Source organism: Coffea eugenioides, chromosome 4 (genome assembly GCF_003713205.1).
Source record: "Coffea eugenioides isolate CCC68of chromosome 4, Ceug_1.0, whole genome shotgun sequence".
Classification (NCBI taxonomy): domain Eukaryota; kingdom Viridiplantae; phylum Streptophyta; class Magnoliopsida; order Gentianales; family Rubiaceae; genus Coffea; species Coffea eugenioides.
The window spans coordinates 31,995,121-32,010,621 of record NC_040038.1 but is presented as its reverse complement, the minus strand read 5'-3'; the positions used below and the strand labels follow the sequence as shown (position 1 = coordinate 32,010,621).

Genomic DNA, 15,501 nt, shown 5'->3' with positions numbered 1-15,501 from the left:
GGTGAATAAGAGTGAGTATTAGATAAGAGAAAGTGTATGATTAGAAGTGCTATTAATAAGTTAGTGAATCCTAAGTTAAAACACAAGTACGCGAGAATTAAGGAAAATAGGGTTGAACCGATGTGCACCGTTTGCTACCGATTGAGCACATCACTTTACCACTACTTTCTTATCCCAATCTCCTTGTTTTTATTTCACATAATCAGCCCTAATTAACCCCTAAACCAGCCGAAAAGTTTGACCAAAGAAAAGGAAGAAAAGAAAACAAAAAAAAAAAGAAAAGATCTTGAGCGACAAGTGTCGGCAATCTAAGGGAGTTTGACCAAGACATTTTTCTTCCTTCTTATCTTCCATTTTGGCTCACTTTCTCCCTCATTTCTTCATGGTGGCCGAGAGCTAGGAGAGGAGAAAGAGAGAGGAAAACTTTCAATTCCAACCTTGATTTTAGCCTTATTTGAGTTGAATCACAAAAACCAAACTTTCTATGTGGAAACAAAATGGTATACCCTATACTCAATCATGACTCATATACTTGCGAAAAATCACGTGTGGGGTATTTAAGATATTGGGCAAATTATCCAATTGGCCCTTGAACTCTTTGTCTAGGTAAAAATAAGCCCCTCATCTATTTTTTGCTGACTTTAAGCCCTCGAACTTGTAAAATTGGGAACCCGTGGCCCTTTTAGCCAGTTTCTCCGGTTTTGTGACCTGAGGACCAATTCACACGAACGCTAGTGTGCTTCTTCAAAGGGCATTTTTGTCCGCATATTCTAAGCAAAAAGGGCACAACTCCTCCTCCTTCCCTCCACTGGCTTAGAAATCAACGGGGAATACAGTGGCCAAAATTTCCCCAAATGCCTGCCTAGACTCGTAAACGGACTTCCCAACAACTACTGAATTGGGTAAAAAAAATAAATATGCTCAAAGATGCAAGACTTAGGCTCCGGATGAGACATCAGACAAAGGGGTCCAACCTCCCGCAGTGGAGTATTTGTTGCGGTTGAATTTTGGATACTTCTTTACTATACTGTGATGGATGTTTACAGAATAATAGCAAAGGGCACACATATATATCATTCTGAACTGCTGCTGCTGCTGCTGCTATGCAGGTCGACAAAAGAAGTGCTGCGACTAATGGTTGGAATTGGTCCCGTCGGAAGAACAGCAGGCAGGCTGCCACGCAAATGAGCATTATTATTATAAGTAAAAAGAGATTGTAATTTTCGCGAGGGAGAAATTGGAAGTGGAAAAACTAGGCGGCAGAGCATTTCTTTTGTGAAGTTAAGGCCACGACGGAGGACCAAAAAAAAAAAGCCAAAAAAGTGCGAGTGAAGCAGCATCTTAGGAGTTTGTGGGCTTTGGAATCCGTCGAAGTCAAAATTGCGAGTCAATGAGAGAGTTGTTGTGAGGCCGGCCGGCTGCCGATGAACTAGCAAAAGGATTCTTGGAAGCAGCCGAGACACTGGTCCAGTGGACTTTGCGGGTGTGGGTGACGGGGTGGCAGGGTTTTAGGAGGGTTTTTGAGAAGAAAGAGCAGAAGGGTTTGTCAAGAGGAGGGGTTGTAAGAGGAGAAAGCTTTTGGGAAGCCGCGGCGGCGGTGGCGACAGAGGCGGCCATGGGATTGCGTGAGGGTTGCGCAGGGAAGAGTAAGGGAGATGAGGGAAATCAAATCAGAAAGGTGGACTATGTGAGCCCTTTTTGCTTAGAATATGCGGACAAAAATGCCCTTTGAAGAAGCACACTGGCGTTCGTGTGAATTGGTTCTCCGGTTGCAAAACCGGAGAAACTGGCTAAAAGGGTCACGGGTTCCCAATTTTACAAGTTCGAGGGCTTAAAGTCAGCAAAAAATAGATGAGGGGCTTATTTTTACTTAGACAAAGAGTTCAAGGGCCAATTGGATAATTTGCCCTAAGATATTATAATGTAGAACTTAACTGTGGAATAAGTTTATTGTTATATGTATACCCCGCGTTCGTCAATCTGGAACATATTATGAAACATAACTTCGTAAGAAATATGGTATTCATAAAATTTTCAAAACTTCTAAAAAAATACCATGGTCAATTAATCTTTACATGTTAAACTATCTTCAACATGTGAAATTGTTGCTACCTTGGAATATGTATTCTTTAATAGAGTTATGGTTTTGAATTTTTCTAGCCTACCTTGACTTAGCACGCCGTTGGTTGTACAATTTTTTTTCTTCTTAAGCATACCAACTCCTTTTTTCACCTCCTTTATTAGCTTGGATCTCTCCTAAAACATTTTAATAATATTTGGTTCTCCATTTTATGTATCAGAATACATTTTTTTGGAGAAAAAAGGGAAAGTTAATATTTGTACTATCTTCAACATGTGAAATTATTAATACCTTTTTTTCTAAATTGCCTTGCCTTAGCACGCCGTTGGTTGAACAATTTTTTTTCTTCTTCGAACAGTGAAGCATACCAACTTGTTTTCTGACCTTCATTAGCTTGGGCCTCTTCTGAAACAGTGTAATAATATTTGGTTCATCATTTTATATCAAAATTTTTTTGGGAAAAAAATAAAAAGGGAGAGTTAATACTTCTATTATATGATTGACCACATAATTTTCCATCAAAGAATAGTTGTAGAGAAAAGTTGACAAACTTATGATTTGGACTTTGTTATTTGATTCATCGAAGCAACTTTTCATGCCTTGTTTGACTGAGTGCATCTTTCGTTGTACTGCTTCCATCGTTTATCAGCCAATGAAGTATTCCAATTGCTGCCATGTCCTCTTTCATCATCATCAATCTTTGTTCTTCTTTCTTTTCACCAATTATGGGGTTTTTATCTCTGAATACAAAGAAAGACTTAGTATGATGTAGTATTCTCTTGTGTAAGCCCTTCTAATTGAGTTGATTCTCTAGTTTAATTGAATATCTTGAGTGCCAAATAAGAAGCAAAATATGTTGAGTCATAGTATTTCGTATGTTTCTCGTTTGAGCCTTCAAAATCGAATAAAGAAATAATCAAATTTTGCCTGCAGAAGTTGTCCTGAACTTCTCATTTGTAGATTTATCACAGTTAAAAGGCTGCAACTTTTTTAGCCCCCTGGAGTATGTAAGACTCATTTTCGTCGAACTATTTACAAGTTATGATAGTACTACTTCTATTTGTTGTGTGTGCTGGTAAATAGGTTGTTATCAACATTTTGACAATTTGAGGCTGCTTATGTCTCATTTTGTGTTGTGATTACGTCAATGCTTGTGAAAAAAATTAATATATTCATAGATTTAGATTTATACATGGACTATTGGCTATAGATTGCCGTAGGTTCCTTCTCTTTGAATTGCAGCAAAATGTATTCTAGTAGAATTTTGCAGGCACAAAGAATAATACTATATATCTGTCTTACGTGCTTAATTAAGCATAATTTGAGCACAATTAGATTCTATGCAGAAGATGGGATAGGTGGTTAACAAATTAGAGTATTATATGTGCTAACCTTTTCTTTTTCTCCTTTTCCTCTCGGTGGCTTCTGCATGGCTTGCCGGATGGATTTGGTTTACTCAAATCAATACAAATGAAACACTACTCTATAGCTGCCAGTAAAATGTTTGTCTTCCCTTGGGTTTCAATGACATGAATTGAGATTTCGGTGATTTAGGCGTTGTTTTTTATTTCATTGGAATTGTATTCTCAACTTTTTGATTTATCTGCAATTCACTTTATGTCATTTTATGAATAGTTTTTAGTTTTTTCAGTTTTTCTTGTTTTGAGGGATTGCTATTAATGATAATGATGGGTTGCTATTTTGAAGTTTATTTTCTGCAGTTGAGTATTACTATTTCAATTATAAAGGTATCATAAAATTTTTTAAATGAAAATTCCATTCGGTGCAACATGAAAAATTAACAATATGGTATGATGCAATATAGTCACGTTATGTCTTCCCTTGGATGCAATATGGTATGTGCTATTAGTTTGGTGTTCTTTTGCCTGAATGGAGTCAGCTGCTCAGAGAAATATATGAATTCTCAGACTTGAACGATGGGAAGAACCACAAACCTTTCCTCAGCAACAGTCTTGTCCCGGTATGATACAATAATGAAACTTTAACCCAGAATTAAGATTATACGAAGGTTTAAGAACAAATTAAGGCATAATTGGAATAATAAAAAGTAAGATCACAATAATACTTACACTCCAAAGTACCAAGACTCATGATATTTTTTATATAGTAATGATAATGATAATGATACTAGTGTGCTTAGGCCAATAAAGAGGTGTATGTGCTACTTGCTGAACAAATTGTTGCTTACTCCACTTTTTAATATTTTGCAGAGATTTTGCATTTGAAGAGGTTTAAGTCAAGGATTGAGGCATCTAGAACTTGATCATAATGGAAAGGTGGTTACTACTTAGGAAATGGAAGTTTATATTTGACCATCGACTTTTATTTAGTTTTATAAGCAATCGGCAAAAATAGGTGTCTGTATGTCTTGTATTAAGTTGGAACCTGGGTGAACTTGTGAAATGACACCCCATCTTTTGATTGTAAAGAAGTTTTGACTTTGCAGATAAATTGTATTGATATTTGATGAACTTTAAAATAATACAATTTTGTTAGCGTGTATCTTATTGAATAATCATGAGATACCGCGGTGTTCTGTTCCGGATACAGGGCATGACAAGTTGCTTAATGCCCGGGTGTTTCCAGAAAGCCTAGAAGATATACTCGAAATTATGAAAGCTTCTACTCTATGTTCAGTCACCTGCTTTTTAGTAGGAATTTAATTGTGGACGATTTCAAGGTTTGACAATTCTCCAGTGTTTATGTATGATCACAGGCAGCCTTCTCCCATATACTAGACTAGATACTAGTATTTTGTACGCTGTTTGGTATATAATATCAAGAATAGGGTTAATATCACTTTGTCCCCCTAAAGTGGGGGTAATAACACTTTAACTCCCCTCAATGAAAATAATACACTTTACCCACTCGAAAATATTTTTTTTGCTATTTGTGATAAGTGTTCCATTTGAAAATGAATTGCTTAAATATGTTGACAATTCTACTATTATGTTGTTGATAAATAATGTACCCTTATGCTGTTAATAAATAACAGTAATTTATAAAGAACATTTATTGAGGAATAAATAATAGTAATTTAGCACTAGAGATTTTTTTTTTTTTTTTTTGGAAACAACACACAATCGTATTCAAACTTCGAAAAAATTGAAAATCGACAGATCCAATTTAGATCGGATATCAAATATCCATCAAATAGAAATTGATAAAACTGATTGATATCCAAAATTTAAAGTTTGGTAAAATGGTTTGGGTATAAACATTCAAATTTGGCTATCAAATTCCCAATTAAAGTTTAGCAAAATAGTTTGAGAATGAATATTCAAATTTGATTACTAAATTCCTTATTACCGGATGAATTATCAAATTTTATATATTAACATTATATATATTACCTACTAATATATATCATGAACTAATCTTTTTTAAAAATGGTGTTATAAGTGATAATTTATGTTTTTATAAGATCAATTTGAGTAAAAATAAAATTTACAAGATAAGGATAGAATTGTAGTATATTTAAGTAGTCTATTTTTCCACTTTTTGAAATAGAACACTTGATATAAACACGAATGGGATTTCAAGTGAATAAAGTGCCCATTATTTTCAACGAGGGAGACAAAGTACTATTACCCCACTTTCAGTGGGGTGCAGTTTTTTTTTTTTTGGTTGGCCGGCGGGCGGGGGGGGAGGGGGGAGGGGAGGGAGGGGTGGGGGGCGCACTACACACTAAAGGATAGAGTAATAAATCACACTCCTACAAGCGAAGATGAGATCAAAAGTCACATTCGATTCTTCAAGACTCAAATTAGATAGGGAGTGCTTGGTTATTAGCTACATAGATGTTCAAATAAAAGATTTCCCAAGAGGATCATAAGTTGGCCTAATATGGACAATCAACTTCAGTTAAGAAAATTTCTATTCATTCATTACATTGGATAACTCTTGCGATCGTGAAATTAAGATTGCAAACTCCAGGAACTGTTATTGAATTAGTCAATAGAGCATTGAGATTATGAGAAGATAATTGGCAAGACGTGCTCGGAGTGTCAAATTCACCAAGACAAGCCACCGGTGCTGACACTGAAATAAGCAAAACAAACGTGGAATGATTATTGGGATAATATAAAAAATCTAAGTTTCTCCTAATGCCACTTAGTACCTTTGAGATTTTAAAAATATTACTTATCAACCCCCTAGTCCTTATAAAAAGACTATATTAACCCTCGCTTAATAAATAATTTACATATCAAATAAATGGAATTAAAAATTAAAATAAAAAAGAAACAAAATTCACTTTCTTCTCTTTCCCCCTTCTCCAATATTTTCTTTTACTCATTTTTTATATGACTATGTGATTTTTATTTGTAAATTATAGCAAATTGAATTTTATATAAATTAAATATTTTTTGATTTTGATAAAGTGGGGCATGATTTTTTGTTTATTTTGAGTTGATTTTTATAATGATTAGTACAACTTAAATACTTGAGCCAGGGTTGAGAAGAAGTTGAGAAGAATATAAAACTCATAAAAAATCAATTTTGAGCATATAGAATTAAATTGGTGCTAGTGTATTTCTACAAGTATCTTTCTTATTTTTCAAATTTATACTCTTATACACTATAGCTTTGTAATATGGTGGTATTACTAGCAATTGTTTTTTAGGTGGTGGTTTTTCTTAGAGTATTTTTATTTAGTAAAATAAGAAAAAATGTAGTTTAGGAATTTTTAAAATTTTGTACCATAAAAATTAAGGGAGATAAATGATATTTTTAAAAGTTTAGGAGTGCTAAATGATATTAAGAGAAACCTCAAAAAATGTTTATAATATTATCCCATGATTATTTATAAAGGCATCACGCATTTATATTTTATACTCCAATAATTTTAAAATAATCTTAAATTTTTGTTGCAGATAAAAGTAGGATTTTGTTATTCAATGCGTAGAGCATAATGGTCAAATGAAAAGACCTTAGCTGTGAATTTTGAGAAGATTTTGAGCTTAAATAACACAATTAGTTTTTCTTTTTTAAAGTTTTTCTACTTGTTTGCTTTGTAAGTCATATGCGACTAACATTTTCATGTGTAATGAAGATACTTACAGCAAAGAGTTAAACATGATTTAAATCCATTAAATTCCATTCCTTAAATGCTATTCCCTCCATCCTATTGAAAACCACTTTAAAATGTCCCAAAATGTTTTTCATTTTACTAAAAGTCAAAATTACTTTTGATTTCTTTTTTCCAATATTATGATCACCTATATCTATATGAGTAAATCTTATATACATCGATGGTGTACACATTATCACGGTTGGATATATGACATATATACAAAATTTGAGTTTCAAATTCAAGTTCGGATTATATGTCATGTATCTAATAGTGAAAGTATATAAACTGTTAGTGTATGAAAAATTAATTATATTTGAGTAAATTTTATGTATACTGATGATGTATACACTATCATAGTTGAATATATAATATATGCAAAATTTGAGTTTCAAATTCAAATTCGAATTACGTGTCATGCATCTAATAATGAAAGTTTATACACTATCAATATATAAAAAATTAATTCTATCTGAGTAAATCTTACATACACCAACAATATATACACTATCACAGTTATATAGATGACACATATGCAAGTTTGAAACAAACCCAATAATATTACTATCAAGCACCGGTGGAGCTGGGGTCAATGGGGTCCACTAAAATTTTGAAAATCACATATAGACATGTGAATAGTTTGGAGCTTTACTCCATTCAAAAAAATATAGTGGAGTCAATGTTAAATAATAAAAATTGTTAAGGGTCTCGACAATTCAATAAATAACTAAGAGTTAACTTAGATAAATAATCTTCTGCCAAGTCCAAGGGTCTCTTATCTTTCTCCACTTTTCTTAAAGTTCATTAACTAAATCATATTTGCTAGGGGGTAAAACTAACATAAAGAAAAATGTCAAAGTATTTATAACAAAATAAAAAGTAGATAAAACGTCAAAACTTTAGAAACGTGAAACAAAAATAAGGAAATCAAATTGTCAAAATCCAACCTAGTGTTCAAGACAAAACTAAGGTGATAGATTTTAGAACAACTTGCCAAAATTAAGAGGTGAAAACCCTCAACTCTAATCAAGGTTTAGACTTGATCTCAAAAATTTTGTAGTATTATGTTTTTACTTTTTTGTTCTTTTTTGCTTTGTAGATGTTTCACTGTAGAAGTTTGACCCTACTTAATACAGAGTCTTGACTCCACCATTCTTATCAAGTCACTATTCTTTGGGACAGATGGAGTAGGTCAAACTTTTAAAACAGTCATGTTTAACGAATGCTACAAGTTGTAAAATTTTCAATTAAATGAAGTTCCATTGCCCTAAAAGAAAATGAAACATCAAGGTAAAAACGCGGAAAAAAATTTAGGGCAAACTCCAATTTACTCCTTTGTGATTTAGTATTTTTTACATAACCCCCTATAGTTTCAAAAACTATACATAACTTCCTTACGGTTTGGATTAAAGTGTCAAAATGACGGAAATGATCATTCATAATGGAATCACCTAAAATGTTAAAAATACACTTATATAAAGTTGAAAATTCTTTATTAACTAAGGGGGTTATGTGTATATTTTGAAAATCATAAGGGGATTATATGGTAAAATATTAAACCATAAGGAGGTTATATGGTAAAATATAAAAATTATACGGGGTTAGTGTATCATGTATTTATAAGGGTAATTTCGATATTTTCAAAAGTTCCGTTATGAATGACTATTTTCGTTAGTTTGATACTTTAATCCAAATTATGAGGGGTTATGTAAAGCTTTTGAAACCATGGGAGTTATGTAAAATGCACTAAATTATAGGGGATAAAATGTAATTTGCCCAAAAATTAAATGGAATCCAGGGGTTTGACGAATGACGGGGTCAATTGCAAGCACGATTCATTTGCTTCAGCGACAAGAATTAACGGCCTGGGGCAAAATTGAACATGGAAGCTTCTCCTATTTCTCTTCGTCTTGGGTTAAGACATTTCATGGTATCTATAACATTGATGCCATAAAACAAGATCAAGAATGGATAAAAATTATACTAATAAAATAAGGTATACAATTCATCAAAACAAACGAATCACTTTTTCTTCACACCCGCAACACTGCCCCTCCCCCCCCCAAAAAAAAATTTTTTTTTGCGAGTAGATTCCCTATAGATAGATGTGCTTGATAGAGGCCCCTTGGAATTTATCCATCACAATCCTGCAAACAATCAAAAATGAAGACAAAAAAAAAAAAGAACACGAAACAAATAAGTGGGGTGGTCAACAACAACAACAACTTGTTGGTCCAAAACTTAGCATCTAAGCAAGTTGGGCAGTGCTTGTTTGCATGCAAAATGTGAGAAAGTGAAGGAAAGTTTTAGTTATATTTTCCTTGATATGTGTTTAGTTGGTGAGAGAATTGAAAATTTTTCTTGCATTTTTCTACAAAGTAAGTGACCTATAAAATTTGCAGCACGTTAAAGTAAAATGGTTAGTTGGGTAGAAGAATTTGAATAAGTGTTATTGATCTATCATTAACTTCTTGGTTTTCCTCAATTTTTTTCTTAGTAATCAAATGTAAATGAGAATTTTTCATTTTTCATCTTATTTTCTCTTACCTTACTTTTCTACTCAACTTTCCATCTATTCAGATGTAGCCTTAATGTGATTATCTAAATTCATCACCTGGAGATCGATTTTTGACAATTTGTGTGGAAAGAAAAGCCATTGTGATGGTAATCTTGTAATAACTGCTTATTAGATTAAATACTAGTGTGATCACACCCAGTCATGAGTCATCCACCTTTTTAAAATTTTTTCTAGCACAAGTGAGAGATCTCAAATCGAAAACCTTTTACTTACATTCCTTCCTCCTTGCCATCCAATCTATATCTCCCCCAAATATCGGTCATTTACTTAATTATAAGATTAATGACATGTGCAATTTTGCAATTCACAAGAACTGTTTTTATTTTATTTTTATTTTATTTTGACAAGCGAGAACATCGTCAATAGGGTAAGTTTTTCCACTGTCATCTTGGGGACCAAAAAATCCCCTCAATCACATGCTTAAAAAAAATTCTTCTTAAGTTGTAGTAGTAATGTGCAACAACATAGGAATAGATGCTTTCTTAACAAAAGATTGAAAGAGTAAAATGTAGTTTTGGTACTTATCCTTTAATCATTGAGTGATTTTGGTAGCTAAACTTTTGAGGAAAATAAATATGGCACCTAATATTATAATATTTTAAGCACATTTGATAGAATTTTTTCAAACTCTTATTAGAAAAGTCACATGTTGTAACGTTTATGGTAACAAAATTGCAAAACATATTTGAAAATATTGAAAAATATAGAGAGATATGTCAACAGCGTCGCAAAAATAGAGAAAGAAGTTTTTTGTTGGATTTTTTTGGTTCAATATTAGCTTCTTAGACTATCTTGGGCTTTTCTCTTTTCTCTTTGGTATTGGGTTTGCAGTAGGTTGTGTAAATTTTTTTCAATAAAAATTTGAAAAAATTTCATTAAGTGTATTAAATATGCTTAAATTTTGTAATACTGAGTATCAAATTTGTTTTCTTCTAGAGCTATAGCTTGGATACCAAAATCATTCAAAGGTCAAAATTTAGACACTAGAGCTGCATTTTACTCCAAAAGAGAGTAAAAATGCTATGCTACTGCTGAAGTCTGAAGGGGGGAAATCTCAGTAGGATTTCGAATCTTCTGTCCCCAAAGTAGTTTCGATCCCTTATTTGTACCGTTGTCACGTGTCTCTAGTTTTTTATTAACCCAAACTCAAATAAAATTACAAGTTTACTCAAAATCAATTAAGTACTTGTTAGGGTTTAAAAAAAAGATGATTTGGGGTAAAAAATAAAGAAGAGTTTTAGTTGATTTCTATGTTTATGATCAACAAGACTCTTTTTTGTTAAAAAGAAAATAAAAAAAAGTTTTGAGTTATCTGTTTTAATTAATTTTAAGTAAACTTGTAATTTTATTTGAGTTTGGATTAATAAAAGGATAGAAACACGTGATAACGGTACAAATAAAATATAGAGGAGACAGAGACTATTTGGGGGATAGAGGATTCGAAGCCAGCCGGCAGAGGAACTGGCATGTCATTGTCAACTCATCCCGCGGCCACGCCGTTTCTACTCCTTTTCCATTTCTTAACACCTAAGTCCCAAGCTCTTCTACGCCTTTTTCATTTCTTAACACCTAAGCTCTTTTAGCCTTTAGGCCCTTTACCCATTAATTGTTCCTCGTATAAATACAGTTACAATCCCAGCAACCAAATTCCACCTATTAGCTTATACATACGTACATACCGGATTGAGTTCGGACCAAAATATTCCTTCGCAAAATCAAGAAATCAACCATGCCCAAATCAAGCTCTCTCTACCCAGAAGTGAATGAATCAAACCCAGAATCTATAGAATCACAACTATTTGCTTGTGCAGATAAGAAAAGACCCACTTCGCCTTCCTCCTCATCCTCTTTGCACCCTTCTGTCGATTTGAATGATGTGGCGCAAAAGCTCTTTCCGGACGGCGAAGACGACCACGACGTTCAAGTGGAGATTCAGGAGGATCCAGACAGTCAGAGGAATGTAGCTTTGGAGTCATCTGAGGAAGTAATTATCAAAATCCCAGGTGCTATAGTGCATTTGATTGATAAAGAGCAGAGTGTTGAGCTCGCAAATGGAGAACTCTCAATTATTTTGCTCCGGCAAGGTGATAACGTCGTGGCTGTGTTTGCTAGAATCGAAGATGAAATTCAGTGGCCCTTGGCTAAAGATGAAGCTGCAGTTAAGCTTGACGAGTCCCATTATTTTTTCACTTTACGAGTCCCGCCCGAAAGTACTGACGGTGTCGGGAGCGAAGAGAATGTTTTGAATTATGGGCTGACGATCGCTGCAAAAGGGCAGGAAGGATTGTTGAGGGAGTTGGATGGTGTGTTGGAGAAGTACAGTGCATTTAGAGTGGAGAAGATGGCGGAGAAAGGGGCGGCTGAAGGCTGGTGGGCGGTGGCTAAGGATGTCTCGCCGGAGGAGATGGAGAGAGATGAGAAGAAGGGTCAGTTTGTGGAGAAGAGCTCTGCTGCGTATTGGACTGCGCTGGCTCCTAACGTGGAGGATTACAGTGGAGGTGTTGCGAGGATGATAGCGGCTGGATCAGGGCACCTGGTGAAGGGGATATTGTGGTGTGGAGATGTTACAGTGGACAGGTTGAAGTGGGGAAATGAGTTCGTGAAGATGAGGATGGGCGCGGGAACAGAGTCTGAGATCAGTTCTGAAGCTCTTAGTAGGATGAAAAGGGTCAAAAAGATGACAGAAATGTCCGAGGAATTGGCTACAGGAATACTTTCCGGGGTTGTGAAAGTGTCTGGATTCTTCACAAGTTCAATAGCAAACTCAAAGGCAGGGCAAAAGTTTTTCAGCCTTCTTCCTGGGGAGATTGTTCTGGCGTCCTTGGATGGATTTAACAAGGTGTGTGATGCTGTTGAGGTTGCCGGGAAAAATGTGATGTCAACCAGCGCAGTTGTAACGACAGACCTTGTTTCTCAGAAGTATGGGGAACAAGCAGCAGGGGTGACACATGAAGGACTTGGTGCTGCAGGGCATGCTATTGGGACTGCCTGGGCTGTGTTCAAGATTAGGAAGGCTTTCAACCCCAAGAGTGTAATAAAACCTTCTACTCTTGTGAAAGCTACTGCTGAGGCTAATGCTCCCAACCTCAAGGCTGGACAGAAAATGTAACAGGAGATATATGAACCTATAATTCCTTGAGAATTCTCTATAGGACCAGTATGTTGCTTGTGTTAGAACTTAGAAGTGTAGGCAGTGGTTTGGTTTTCTAATCCGCAAGGGGATTTTTCTTTATACGAAAGAATGTAAATGCCAATGACAGTAATTTTATCTGTTTTGAGTTTTGAGGCACTTCTTCGCTTCTGATACTTTTCCTGTATTCCTTTGTTCTGCAGACGTTAGTTAACTAGATCAGTTCGTACTGGTTTCAGAAGGAACGCAAAGGATAAGCTGCATTCAGTTTCTCACCCACATTGCTAGCAAATGATGACCTTTTACCTTTAAACTGATAATCATCTTAGTTAATTTTAGTTAAACAAAATCCACAATTGTGCTCTAAAGCTCATTGAAAATGATCCTCCTGCTCTTTTAAGCAAAAAGTAATGGAGTTTCGCTATGAACTTGATGGCAGCAATAACCAGCCTAATTAATGCATTAGAAATGATACACACCTATGGAAAGAAAAGAATTCTACCAATTTGCAGTTTGTGCTTAACGAGTGTTAACAACAGATCATAAACAATAGAGTTGCTGCAATCCTTGCTCATACAATGATTGATGAGCACAAGCAAACTAGCTGCTCCAAGGAAACAAATACTAGTCAGAAGAATGGTCATGAAGTCTACTCAACTGTCACAATTGCAGCATTGCAAGTGACCAGTTGAATTATTTCTTGCTTAGGCAAGTACATAGTAGAACTGAAAATTCAATCTTCCAATTCTTAATTTTTGGAAAGGCCTTTAGCATTAAAGGAAACAAGTGAAGGACGGATAATCAGTGTGCAAGAGATTCGGCCAAAGATGCATATGATGATTTAAGGATCCTGCACAATGATCATCTGATCAAGGCTTCACAAAAATCCCTGCTGAAATCCCTCTCTTTCAAGAGCTGCTGCAGTTCCTGCTTGGGCAATTATTGGTCAGACAGCATCTGCAAAACTACAAGAACTGTTTTCAGTACTAGATGTCTTCTGAGGAAAATACAGGTCATTTCAGGTAATGAATCCCCATCACTTGAAGGATGAAGTATAAAAATTGCAGAATAAAAATGGTTCACTTTTTTTTTTTTTTTTGACAGAATTCAACTGAAGATGAGTTCAAATGCAACTGATCTTACATACTTATCGTCTTTGCTCTTAGTTCTTCAAGTTGCTTTCCATGGTATTCTTCATATATCTTAGTTCTTCAAGTTGCTTTCCATGGTATTCTTCATGTTTATTCACTTCACATCTAAGCTCGAAGATTCACGTCAATCATAATCCGCCACTATCTTTCTCTCTTTTTCTTTCAACTCCAATGTAAATGAGCCACCTTGAGCAAATGATTGATATGAAACTCAAAACAAAAATCTACAGATTGATATTAGTGGCTGTCTTATATTCATTGTTGGCTCTGTTTCCAGATTTAAGGCCTGCAGAATTTGAAGCTTTGAGCTTGTATATAACTCTGTACTTAAGGGATGTATTATTCGTGCTTATATCTGTTACATTCTCGGATCCTATAGAAATGCAGGCAGCAAATTTCATGATAATAATAGGTTCGAGATGTGAACACTAAATTAATTGCAGCAAGAATAAAGATCAAGACCAAAGAAACAAATAGAAGAGTCCTCACATGCAAAGATATCCTGTTGATTCCTTATCTAGATAACGTGTAATAACTATGAAATATACCACATTGTTTTGTAATGCTACAAGAGCTGAAAAACCATAGTCTTGAAGCAGCAGCACAAAAGACAAGCATAAATAACAAGAAGTTTTTCATTATGAAAAGTAAAATTGGCTTGCCAAGAAAAACGGATACTGGAAAGGTCTCATTTAAAAAAAAATAATAATAATAATAAAAATAATAGCAGATGTTGTTATAGAAAGAGTGGAACAATGCGGCCCTCGTAAACCTGAATGATGGAAAATCACTCAGTTTTCAATCATTGTTAACAATTCGTTAAGGATTTGACATATGCCGTATATTACCCGAACAAGAAATTTAAGAAAGGCTGTTAAGGAATATTCGATTTCCATGTTATATTGCAATTACCTCTATCAACTATGGTTATTTCAGAAAGAACAAAGCTGGATGCTTAATCAGTATGATCCCTTCAGGTTCTGATTCAATTTCATTTTGTAAAACCTTTAAGCAAAAAACTCTGGCACACATCAGATGGCTACAATTCGATGGTGATGATAAATTTTTTGGTTAATCACAAAGAATGAGGTATGAGAAACTAATTTTTCCCAAAGAGAGTGAGAAAGGTAACTCTAGAATATGACCTAACATAAATGTGTATAATTTCAGGAAATCCAAACTATTATAGATCCAAACATGATGAGACTTAAACAAGCCAATTTTTGGTTTTGATTCAACAATATTTAGCCAATGAAGTGACAAACTGGACTCCCCAAAACTCATATAAATAGACACTTATTTTGTTACAAGTAGTACATTGAAAGTACATGTAAGAAACCAATATGATATAGAATCACGAGATTCAATAGAACCTATAAAAACAAGATACTGTGTATTTGTTAACCTAGTCAAAGAAAGTGTTAAAAACCAATATGATAAAAAGTCATCAGATAAATTTTGGAAATAAAA

At 34.4% G+C, this 15,501-nt stretch overlaps 1 protein-coding gene across 1 annotated transcript; it reads left to right on the top strand.

Moving 5' to 3' along the window:
* Positions 1–11,336: 11,336 nt before the first annotated feature.
* Positions 11,337–13,052, top strand: LOC113768249 (protein EARLY-RESPONSIVE TO DEHYDRATION 7, chloroplastic-like). The gene has a single exon (XM_027312522.1). It carries the CDS (start codon positions 11,480–11,482, stop codon positions 12,857–12,859), a length of 1,380 nt encoding a protein of 459 aa, XP_027168323.1. The 5' UTR covers positions 11,337–11,479; the 3' UTR covers positions 12,860–13,052.
* The last annotated feature ends 2,449 nt before the right edge of the window (positions 13,053–15,501 follow it).